We start from the raw sequence: 12,238 nt of genomic DNA, 5'->3' as shown, positions 1-12,238 counted from the left end.
TGCAGTATTCGTATTTTTAATTATGGATCTAATTTATTATTTGTCAGCATGCTGACGTTCTTAAATGTCATATCTGAAAGTCTGGAGTATAAAAGATTTTTGATATTTTTAACATTTTTATTTTTCGATCGCGTTATATTAACACGTTTATTTTTATTACGACGAATTTGATATCCATCAATAATTAGTTGATTTTTATTTAAATGAATTATTCAATTATGACGTTTTTATGTGTATGTTAGTACAAATTTTAAACTTCGTTGATATTAAAAAATATATTAATTTTTTTAATGTATTAAGTTTAAAAAATACCTAGTATTTCCAAAAAAAATTAATTTGGGATTAATCTTGCCTTTTTTTACACCTTTTTACCTATTTGGTATGCATTTATTTAAAATTCCTTTTAATAACTTACATAAAACTGCCAATTCACTGATTTCAAAATAAACATTTTTTTTTAAATCTTAACATTATTCAATCGTGAATAATAAAAGCACAACGCCATCGTTCCTACATCCGTTTCAACGTTGTCGTATCGTGACGTCGAACAATCACTCCGATCTGATTGGTCAATTGTTTCCGGAGCTATTATTGTGGCATTTTTGTGACTTGGTTTTTGTTCGTTAGCGTTAAAATTTAAAAACGCGACTTTTTGAATCTAGGAATTTTTGGTTTAGTAAGAGGGCATATAAAATAAAGAGAAAGGTAGCTTTTTACATTATGTTTTAATTTTTCTATGTTGTACTATATATTTGTTAAAAAGATAGAAAAATTATGCATAAACATTTACCTATTGTTAGGCATATATTAATTATAGACCTGAGGTCAGGGTATATATATTTAGAGCATGTTATAGTGTTAAACAATGTATGTATGTTTTAAAATTAATGGGAAAATTGTTAAGAACCGTAATAGTAATGAGTATTTGCAAATTGTAAACTACAGGCGACCCAGAGAGGATAAGCTACATAAGTAGCCTTTATTCACTTTACCAAAAAAATTCCACGCTTTGTTAGAAATATCCGTTTACATGAATTTGTGGTTACATCTACGCGTGTGTTGATTACTGAAATTTCCTACATTTTATTACTTTTTTTACCACTGCAATACGTTTCGTTTAAAACAATTATATTGCGGTAATTTGTTAAAATGGGAAAAATGCCAAATTTTTTTTCAACAATTTAGTAATTACTCGAATCTGGATAATTACAATTCCCAGAAAATGTCGAAAAAAAATTCAATTTTTTGTCGAAATTTGGTATATTTTTAAAACATAAAAACTTGTTTGGCTTTAGATTTTGTATTTTTAGATTCTGCTAATGAATTAATTACCATTAATTTTGGATATCAGTAATTATCATTTGTAATATCTAAAAATACTTTTTTAAGAAAATTATTTTTGTACGTTTTTTTTTATAATTCAATAAACTGACCGAGTTTATAAATCACACGTCGAATTAAGTTTTAGGATTTTGACTTAACTTAAGTCTAAAGTTTGTATTTCCTCGTTTATGAAAATTTTGTTGTGGACAAAACAGTTAATTATTTAGGAAGTGTTTTGTTTTAATTGTCGTCAAAAAAGTCGTCAGATTTTGAATGGTCATTGATGTACGTGTTCATTTTCGCAAGTTAAATAATGTTTTCTATATGTTTGTATTAGTCATTGAGGTTTTAAATTAGAATATTGAACATAGGATATACTACAGACGTAATAGATAGCGTTTGTCTTGTATAGATAATGCATTTCTATAAAAACACGAAAAAGGCAAATTTTTTGATTAATTTTTTCACTCAAATTTATGTTTTAAAATCAAAATTTAGACCGAAAAATAAAAAGGTACAAAAACCCTAGAAGTAAGATTTTTAAAATAATAACCCGTCATTAAATACATGTGAAGGCATAAAGTTATATTTAAATATATTTTTAAATAAACCGTAAGGACCGTAAAGTTAACAAGTTATATATTAAACCGTAAACTTTTAGTAGACCTGTTTTCAAAATTAATATTGAATTAATTATTATTTTTTAAAATATAGATATACTACGTGTATGTCTTATTCTCGACGTCAGATAATTAATTACAAATGCTTTTATGCACACAGAAATTTCTTCGATTCTAAAACAATCGGATATTGTTACGTCATGTGAAGATAAAGTAATTAGTGTTTTGTCTGATTTCGTATTAATATTCTGTCCCCGCTAACCCTGTTTTAAAGGTCTGTCATTACGTAACGATAGCAAATATAGCGAAAAAAAATATGGATTTTAGTTCATTTTTTTTGGTTGATTTAAAGTTTTAATAATGTAAATATTAACATGGAAAGGTGATATGGGTTGACTTAAAAAGTTTAGTTTATAAGCGAAAAATTTGGTCAAAATTTGGAAGTACTTTTTGTTTTAACAATAATGAAGTCATAACACCATTCGAAAACCAAACTAGAGAAAACTTCATAAATTATTGGACTTCTTAAATATCTTCTACAAAATGGTTTTTAATTTCTATTTTTAAAAAGAACAGATTTTAGGAAGCTATAATGAATCACAGTTCAAGTCGAAGTTATAGAGAAGTTCACATTATAAGATTTAATAAAAATTAGACATAAATTTAAATTCAATCATAGAAAATAAATTTAATAAAAAAAATTTTTTTTAATTGTATTTGTAGTTTCTCTTATTTAATTTTAGATTTAATATGTTTGAAAATCTTTTGAAAAAATAAGATTTTAGTTTTATTTATATTTAGATTTTAATTTAATGTATATATTACGATAGTTCATTTTTGTTTCTATACATTCATTGGCACAAGTGCGTCATATATTGTATCAAATGCACTATATCAAATTGTCCATGTTATTTGTATTCAATAGGATTTATAATTTATTGAATGCAGTTTGCATCTAAGTAATACATTTTATATATCTATCAAAATATCTTCTATAGTCAGAACAGAATTGTGCTGCGAACTCTTAAGTCAGTTAGGTTTTTTTATTTGGTAAATAATAATGTTGTAAAATATAGATTGTACGTAAATATTGAAAGTTTTTTTTAATTAAAAAATGTTACAAATTTTTTTTCTAGGTTAGTTATTTTTTGACATTTTTTTAATAAAATATTTAGAAATTATAACTAAATAAGGAATAGTATGTTTACTTAGAATAAGGCCGCAAACGTTTGTATGACGTCATTTACACGCAATTTATTTTTTTTGTCATACAACAGAAAAACGTGACAAAATTTTAAAGATTTTTGTATTTAGTTTTTGTTTTAAATATGTTTTTTTTTTCGTGTTAGAACAATTAATGATTCGAAGGTAACACTTTAATTTCCTTAAATTTTGTTGTGAAAATGTGCGCGTGAAAAATTGCGTTCTATCAGGTACTTAACCTGGGTGTCCCGCACTTTACATGGCGCAGTTTTTAATGAACTTATTTGGTTTTGGCTACAACAATGGTGTGTTAGTAATTCGTAATTTTATAGATTTTTTAATTAAATAATTTGTATTGCTTATGTACAGGTTTTTAAATATATATATATGTCAAATAAAATATGATTTTACTTCGGTAAATACAATTTTTAATCCGCTAAAATGTCTGCCTCTGTTTTACAACGAAGTTACAATAACAAGGATTTAAACCTACGCAAGACAATGGGATATTCAACAAACAACGACTATGAGAATATTTTTAACGACGACAATTCGAGTATAGATAATGACGATAAAACAGGATCGGATTATAGTTTGTCCGATATCGACGATGCCTTGGATAACAGCGATATACGAAGCAGACGGAACACAAACGCGGGAAAACAGGTCGTCAATCCCCGCAGAACGAAGCCGTTTTTTCCGACCTCTGTTGAAATACCCGTAATCGTTACGAACAGAATTACGACTTCCCTATACGAACGTCTACACATTGAGGATATAAACTATAATACAACAGCAGAAAAATCGTATGACGATTATAGGCGAAGTTCTATTAAAATGGCAAAAAAGCCCCCTTTACTTTCAAACAGTAATAGTGTTAAGAATACTCACTCTTTTGGTAAAAATACCCTAGAAAGATATCCCACCATGTCGAATAGATGGTCTCGGCGTCGTTCCAGTAAATTATCGATCAACAAGCAAACGGCCAAGTACGGCGTTTCACAGATCGTTCATTTGTTCGAAAACGTTCCTAACACAACGAAAGAAATCAAAAGCCCGAGCCGAAAATCAGTCGACCTATCGTTAACAAGCTTAGCATTACTTTCGAAGGTTCAAAATCGAAACGGAGTTGTAACACCAGAGTTAAACAACAAACCACAACAGCAATCACACGAGCCTACTAGTAAAACCTCCAGTTATCAATCCACGCCAATCCACAGTATCGATCGCTCGCGATGCCAGACTCTAAATTACGATATGATTCGAAACCGAGGCCAAACCACTTTTGTTCCCTCGGCTTCCCCTAGGTCACGGTGCTCGTCGTTGCTAAGCAACCGTAGTCTCAAAACAGACACGGACGAGGACAGCGTAGGCTACGCAGACACTTGTACCAGTAACACGGTAAAGCAATGGAAGCATTACAAGAGAGCCATGGAAGCGTATAGGTTGTCGGCAAAAAGAGCAGCATCTAGAGATAACAACCCCGAATCTAAGTCAAAAACGTTGGACCCTCGACACGATGAAAGTATATTCGAACGTGCTAGTATATACGCCGTATGGGATAAGCCTATTTCAACACCTGTAAAAAGCCAGGAAAGTCGGGCTACGTCGAACAGCAACGAATATTCAACGAGTGACGTATACAGCGATTTAAGTTCAAAATATAGCGATGATACGTCGTCTTTGTCCAACGAGAAACGGTCAACACCAATTAAAAAGTGGTACGACAAGGAAGACAACATGGACAACCTGTGCCTCGATTACCGCAGTTTACTGCGCAGATCGCCCAGCAAAAGTCAGACCCAATGGTCGTTCCTACGCAGGTCAATAAAACGAAGCGGTGCTTACTCTACAAACAGTGTTCGAAAGAGCATGGAGCCAGACACTATCACAGACATTGATATCATGATTGGTGCTAATGAGCCTACTGAGTGCAACAATTACGCGGAACCGACGACTAGTTTTGGCATGGTTGAAGCCGAGAAACAACACACTGAAAACCGCGAAAAAATGTCTAAAAACACTAAGAAATCACCAGAAAAACTTGTTTGGGACGGTTACGAAAAATACCTAAAGTCAAAGTCCGAAAATAGGAAATCCGACCCTAGGGCCAGCTTAAAAATGCGACTTGCCGTTCTGGATCAAACCGGAAGGCGGTCAAGAAACAGCGGGATTGAGCATAATAACCTTGTTCAACAGCTGTCCGGTTCGTCGATTGGGTCAAATTATAGTGACGTCACACAACACGAAGGTAGCTTGATCGATTTGAGCAATAATATTAACTTACGTGAGAATGACATCATACGAAAACGCAATTTATCGTTGTCCAATTCTACGCTCAGCTCGTCGCATAGCAGCAGGAATCTGAGCAGTTTTAAGTCACAAAGACACGTATCACTTCCATATAGGCAATATCACACTGTTGCCAGTCCTGCTAGACTGTCTAAACTCCTTAGGAAAAACATGGAAAACCAAAAATCACCTTTGTCCTCTACGCCATTATCTGTTTCTCTTAAAACAGAGTCAATTAAATATAAATCACTTGAAAAAAGGACTTCCAGTCTAGGTGAAGATTACTCGCAATTTGATAGAAAATTTTTGACGACATGTGACGATTATGTTTATAATGAAGATGTGTTTGCACTGCCTTCTCCAGTGGTTAGGGTCTCTTCAAATGGCCTAGAACCTGATGACATATTTGCTTTTCCCAGCCCCCCACCTGAATTTTCATCACCGCTTCATAAAAATTCCACTCACGAAAAATTGAAAACAAAAAACACAAAAGATTCATGGTTGTTAAACAATATGGAAAAAATATTAGGCAGTCCTTTGCCGCAAAGACACATACTGCCCCCAAGTGTTGACGAGATTTGTAAAAACAGTACAGTGCCACATATTGTTGTTACCCCCCAGTCTCCTGAAAACAAAATCAACATGACTAATAGAACAAACCTTGTTAATAAAAACAATTCTAAAAATCAGTCTTCATTGCAAGCTGCAATGTGTATTGCTAGTGGAGATATTTATGAAAATGGAAAATGCAACAACAAACTAAATATTGATAAGAGTGGGGATCTAGTTGAGTCTGATGATGATTATGTTAGTTATGACTCTTTTTACCAGACCCCACCTTTGCCCAAACGTAATATTGTGACCCCTAAAAAATCCCCTAATCCAATACACAGCAATGGGTTAGTTATAAACACTGCAAAAATGAATTCTAAAAAACACAGCCATCAATCGATGATAAACCGGGCAAATACATTTTCTAATTTTAATCAATCTTCTCCAAATAAACAACAACAAAATGGTGTATCAAATTCATCCTATTTAGCTAAATTTCGAAATGCGACAAAAAACTTGTCATCTAGCAGCCCAAATCATGGAAAAGCTTTGCTTATCAATGCTAACGCTAACAACAGTGCTATGAAATTAAGATCAAATTCTTTCTGGACGCCAAAAAAACATGCTAACAAGCAAGACTCTGAAACACTTAGCAGATGCAGCAGTGGGACTTCAAGTCTTTCAAGTTACGTAACATTGTCGCCATTCGGGACACCTCTAACTGATCGGCGGAAATTTTTTGAGAGTGACAGCTCGGATACTAAAGCTCCGAAAATGCGAAAGAGTCGCAAAACGAAATCAGTTTTTGATGTTTCGGTGCCGCTTACTGACAGAATGCAGCATCCTCATGCTGAGTTTCAGTTGAATATTGACAAAGTTTTTACGATGAAGAATGAAAGCCTCGAGCTTATGTCATCATTTATCAACAATGATTCGATTCAAAAAGTTGGAAAAATTCGAGAGATGTTTGAGAGTAGGGAAAAATTATCGAGCGAAACTACAAAAAAAAGCATGGGGGATACCTTATTGTCTAATATGAGTAAAGTTTTAAAACGAAGCAAATCAAAATCACAATTTTTAGGTAAGCTTAACTTTTTAATGGAAGATTTGTAGAGTTCTTAAATGTTTAGGTTGTCTTATATTATGGGGGCTTATTTTGTTTGTATATTTCGATTTTCTGTTGATGTTGTTGTTTGTTAGTGAAATAAATTGTCGATTTGTCTGGTTTTTTGGTTTATTCATTAAACTATTATGTTATGCTACAAACATTTTTTCTATTTTAAACTTATTTTTTAAAACCTAATAAACATATTTTATTGAACCCTATCACGAAATGTTAGTCCATCAATTTCTTTTTTATGCGTAAACAGCAAAAGTAGGTAGAGCTCCATCTGTTCGAACACCCACCTCGCCAAGGCCTTTGCAATCTCCAGGTATAAAAAATGCCCAAGAGCATGACAATTTATGGCGGTGCTTTAACTTATTCCCTTTCTATGCTTTATATTACCACCACTAAACTATATCGGGGAGACTTTTATTTTTCTTGTTCTAAACACTGTTTTTTTTTTGTAAGCAATGTTTAATAGCTAATAACTAAGGCAGCATGCTGGTGAGAAAATATATAAAACTAACTTTGTAGTTAACTGGTGAATTACTAATCTATGAGTTTCTAAAGTTTTTTTATTGCTAAAGTCTAGGAAATAGACTTTTATGTGTTTATACAAATATGGATTTACCATTTGTTAATGTGTTATGGTGTAAACATTTACTACATGTCTTTCTTTTTATTTTTTTTAAATGACTTAACATATATAAACATAACAGTATTTAAGTTTAAGCTATTACGCCTTATCTGTAGAATAAAAAAAAAAATATATATATATAGCAATTTTAGTTTAATATTTGAGTTATTGAAAAAATTAAAATCTATATTTTAGGTCAAAACCATGTCCCGCCCAGCAATGCACCAAGTTATAATTCTGCACCCAGACCTGTAATAAACCGAACTGTTGTTGATAACAAACAACCACCAAAGGTACATGTCCTCAACTATTTTTTAATTAAAAATGCAATTGTGTAGAATTTTTGAAGGAATTAGTAATTAGAAATTTTTTTTGTTTTTAATTTTTGTTTTTTGTTAAGCCTGTGGTTGAAAATAAAAAGGACAAGAAAAAGGGAAAAAATAAGAAAAAGAAACTTTCTAAGACTGACATTAGCAATCCATCAGGATTTCAGTAAGTTGTTAATAATTTTTTTGTCTCTTTTTAGTTGCTAAAATTAAATTTTGGATAAAATTCTTTAAAAAAAATATTTTTGCACATTTTTAAAAGATAGTTATTTGTGTGAACAAATTTGGTGTCATGTATTTGTTTTTGATAACAATTAAATGTTGTCAGCAATTTGCACTATCATGTCTTCAATCAGCACTAAATTGGATACTTAAGTTGATTAATTAGTATTTGTTGTTGTGTTTGTATTTGCTGCTAAACAAAATGCCATTTTATGCAAAATTTATCGCTAACTTTAATTGTTTTATGTGTTTTTTTAATAGATTAAATATTTCTTTCTAAACCAAATTTAAAATTTTTTTAGACATGTTGGTCATGTTGGCTGGGACCCAAACAAAGGTTTTGATGTAAGTATTTTTATTTTTTTTTTATTTAGCGAATAAGGCATTAAAACATGAAAAAATGATATTTTTTTCAGAACAAATTAAAAAAAAATTTTTTTTTAATTAAACTTAAAAAAATAATGATTTAAAAAGTTAAAGAAAAACCTCTTTTATTATAACCTTCACAGTTAAATAAAAATTAAAACAACTATTTTCTATAAAATTACATAATAATTATATCAAATTTAGTTGTGTGTTAAAGTAAAAAAAATAAATAGGATTAAGATTCATATTAAGCATATGCCATTAATCCCTTTTTCAATGTTAACTGCATGATTAAGCACATTCATTTATATTATTAAGGGAAATTTTTTTTAGAATAACTGTTAATTAAATTCAGTGGTTGTTAAAATTGGACAAATTGTGAAATATTTTAATAATGCTTGGTTAATGTGATTAAGTTTATTAGTTACAAATATTAGGTGTAGTTAAATTTGAGTTATTTAGAAAACTTTAGTTAATTAAAATAAGGGAAAATTGTTAAAATGGATACTGGATTAGGCTTTGATATTTTTCTATTAACTATGTCAAAATTTATTTATGAAACACCGTCTTTAAAACATGTGAGCTATCAAAATTAACAAAATTAGTAATTTATTTTTAGTTAGTTATCATAACTTCCCCGTAATATTTTAGTTTAGTCACTAATTTAAAAAAATTGTAAATATTGGCTTTGTATTTTGAACAAAAAATATCAAAAGAACCATTTTTAGTCATTTATTTAAATTAAAGTCTGTTCAAGCTCTTATTACTTTAAAAAATTCAAAAACTTTGAATTTATTTTATAACAAATTTTATTTTACAGATGAACAACATGGATCCAGATGTGAAAGATTTATTTGCCCAAGCTGGAGTCACAGAAAAGGACATGGAGGACAAGGAGAAAGCTCAATTTATTTATGACTTTATTGAGAAACAAGGAGGTCTAGAAGCCGTTAAAAAGTATGTTCCTTTTATTTTAGCATTTTGTCATTTTATAAATATGTTGAAAATTCATTGAATTTTATTTACCATTATTTAGGGATCGCAGCACGAGGGCACCACCCCCACCTCCCCCTACTAGAGGTGGAAGGGGGTCACTTCCCCCTCCTCCCCCAACACGTGGCAACAATTACCCACCACCAGCTCCTCAATCCAAGCGCCATGATAATCGTCGTGAGGGACCACCTCCTCCACCTCAACGTCAATCAGGTGGAGCCCCACCCCCGCCACCACCACAAAGTCATCACAAACCCCAGTCTAGGCCCCAACAACAGTACCAGCCACCCCCACCACCATCGATGAGTGGAATACCACCTCCGCCTACACTTTCTGCAATGCCACCCCCACCAACTCTCTCAGGGGGGTCAGGGGCGATGCCACCCCCTCCAACATTGCCCTCAGGTGGTGGTGGAAGAGGAGCTCTGCTTTCACAGATTCATCAAGGGGTAATTTGTTATATTTTAAAAATGTTTTTTTTTTTTATTTTAAAAATGTTTTTTTTTTTTTTATTAAGAAAGCTCATGAAGAGTTTCTCTTATAAAAAATCAAAAAAGTCTTAGGTTGAATTTTTTACAATGTAAAAATTTATCTTGTTTTAAAATTTGTTTAGAAACAGTTAAAGGCTCCAGAAGAACGAAATGATCCTCCACCACCCAGTAGTGGTGGAGGTGGCAGAGGAGCTCTTCTGGATGCAATTAGAAAGGGAGCTGCTCTAAATAAGGTTTGTTTCATGTTTAAAACAAGTTTCAAGACCTTTTTCGGATCTTTAAATTTTTGGAGGAATTTAAAACTTTTGGAATTTCTGGCACATATTAACTTGGTTGCTCATCTTTTAAGGTGTCTCAAGATCAAGTTGAGAAACAAGCTCCTCCTCAAGAAGAGGATGTTGGTCTTGCTGGAGCGCTTGCTCGTGCTTTGCATAACAGAGCTAAGGATATTCATACAGGTAAATAAATTTTATCTTTTGGTTTATTTTAAGTTAGTAATTAACTCTAAATATCAATAAAATTAGAATCAGATTGCTTTAAAGGACAGTTTGTGTAAATATTTATAAACAAAATTAAAACAATACCTTAGATCAGTTTTTTTATCAAGTGTTCTATTGAGATTGTAATCTAAATTTTTGTATTTAAAAGTTTAATAATTACATTTAATTTAAAAAAAATTTTTATCGTAAAAACAATTTTATTGAGACCGATAATTAATTTTTTTATTATAAAACGTGTTATGTTTTTAATTAACAACCTGTTGTAAATTTTGATTTAGCCAAATTTTGTAGTTAAAAGTTAAAGTTAAAATATTTCTCTATTTAAATTATTGATTGGAATTTTTTTTCAGATTCGGATTCAAGTGAGGCAGAAGATAGTGAAGATGAATGGAGTGATTAAAAATTTTATAATTTTTAAATTAAAAAAAAAATAATTTTAAATCATGATTAAAAAATTGGATTAGAATAAGATACACGATCATGCTATAATGCGCCAAATTTTTGCCTAAATTTTTCGTGATTAAAAATTATATTTATTGGTCTTTTTTATAGCAATTGCGTTTGTTATGAAATAAGTTAACTTAAAAAAATAAAATTCCAATACCAAAAATGTATTTAACAATATTTTAATTATTATTTTAGGATAACATAATGTAATTGTTTGCTAAAATATTAATTCTAATTAACAATATTACCTTTATTATTTAGCTATTGCTGTTTTAATTAAACATCGTTGTAACCCTTAACGTTATTATTAATTTTTTTTTGTAAATATCCAATTATTCAAAATTATGCTTCGTTTTTTTGCAATTTTGTGTTCTTTTGTATTTTATTTTGCTTATACTTAATCTACTTATATAACCTAGTAAGTGTAATATCATAATAGATTGTTCATGTCAGTTACATGAAACTGTAAAAATAAAGAAGAAAACCTGTCATTCTTTTGGTAAATGCAGTAACGGTAAAAAGCTTTTAACTAAATCATTAGTTAATAAATGACATAGCAATGACAAGCTCACTAAAATATAAAAAAATTAAAATTTTATCTTACCTAATTTTAAAGTATATTTACAACATATCTTTCGCAGCAAAAACGGATGAATTATGCTAAGACATATTCAAAGTACTATGAGTAAATATCTTGGAATAAGGTTTCATTTTTTATTATAATATAAAAAAAACGTTAGTATTGTAAACAAAACTATTTTTGTGATACCGATGTTTTGGTGAATAAATGTTGATTAACAAAAATTACAGAGCAAGGTTAGATAACCCAGTAGAAGTACTTAATAAATAAGTTTGTAAAGAAAAACTTTATGTTATGCTATATTAAAGTAAACTTTTTGCACACGTTTGCACATTTTTTCCGTATCAGTTTTGCAATTTTTTTAGTAATTAAATTATTTGCCCAGACCACGATTATTGTATGGATAAGGTCATGATTTAACCTGTCATCTTCCTGTGTATAAAATTAATTAAAATAAGATATTTTAAGCGAATTTGCAAAAAGATGATTTAAAACAATGCATTGGAAGAATATGATTTAGTTTCGTAGCTATATTGAAGTTAAAAACAACTATAGCAATTTGTTTAAGTATCAATTTTAAC

At 30.4% G+C, this 12,238-nt stretch overlaps 1 protein-coding gene across 1 annotated transcript; it reads left to right on the top strand.

Moving 5' to 3' along the window:
* The first annotated feature begins 3,521 nt into the window (after positions 1-3,521).
* LOC145750019 (uncharacterized) lies at positions 3,522-11,368 on the top strand. Its single transcript, XM_082565926.1, has 9 exons — positions 3,522-7,071; positions 7,928-8,025; positions 8,133-8,224; positions 8,583-8,625; positions 9,467-9,603; positions 9,683-10,088; positions 10,253-10,363; positions 10,480-10,588; positions 10,981-11,368. Exons 1-9 carry the CDS (start codon positions 3,588-3,590, stop codon positions 11,028-11,030), a joined length of 4,530 nt encoding a protein of 1,509 aa, XP_082422052.1. The 5' UTR covers positions 3,522-3,587; the 3' UTR covers positions 11,031-11,368.
* Positions 11,369-12,238: the final 870 nt, after the last annotated feature.

The sequence above is a fragment of the Corella eumyota genome, chromosome 4, assembly GCF_963082875.1.
Source record: "Corella eumyota chromosome 4, kaCorEumy4.1, whole genome shotgun sequence".
Lineage (NCBI taxonomy): Eukaryota > Metazoa > Chordata > Ascidiacea > Phlebobranchia > Corellidae > Corella > Corella eumyota.
Note: the sequence above shows the minus strand (reverse complement) of the source record. Positions and strands in the feature narration are given on the sequence as shown.

Bases quoted from the DNA above. Each gene is read 5' to 3' on its own strand.
- LOC145750019 (XM_082565926.1), top strand. From the start codon at position 3,588: ATGTCTGCCTCTGTTTTACAACGAAGTTACAATAACAAGGATTTAAAC. The intron at 7,072-7,927 runs GTAAGCTTAACT...TCTATATTTTAG, and splicing joins ATCAAAATCACAATTTTTAG to GTCAAAACCATGTCCCGCCC. The intron at 8,225-8,582 runs GTAAGTTGTTAA...AAATTTTTTTAG, and splicing joins AGCAATCCATCAGGATTTCA to ACATGTTGGTCATGTTGGCT.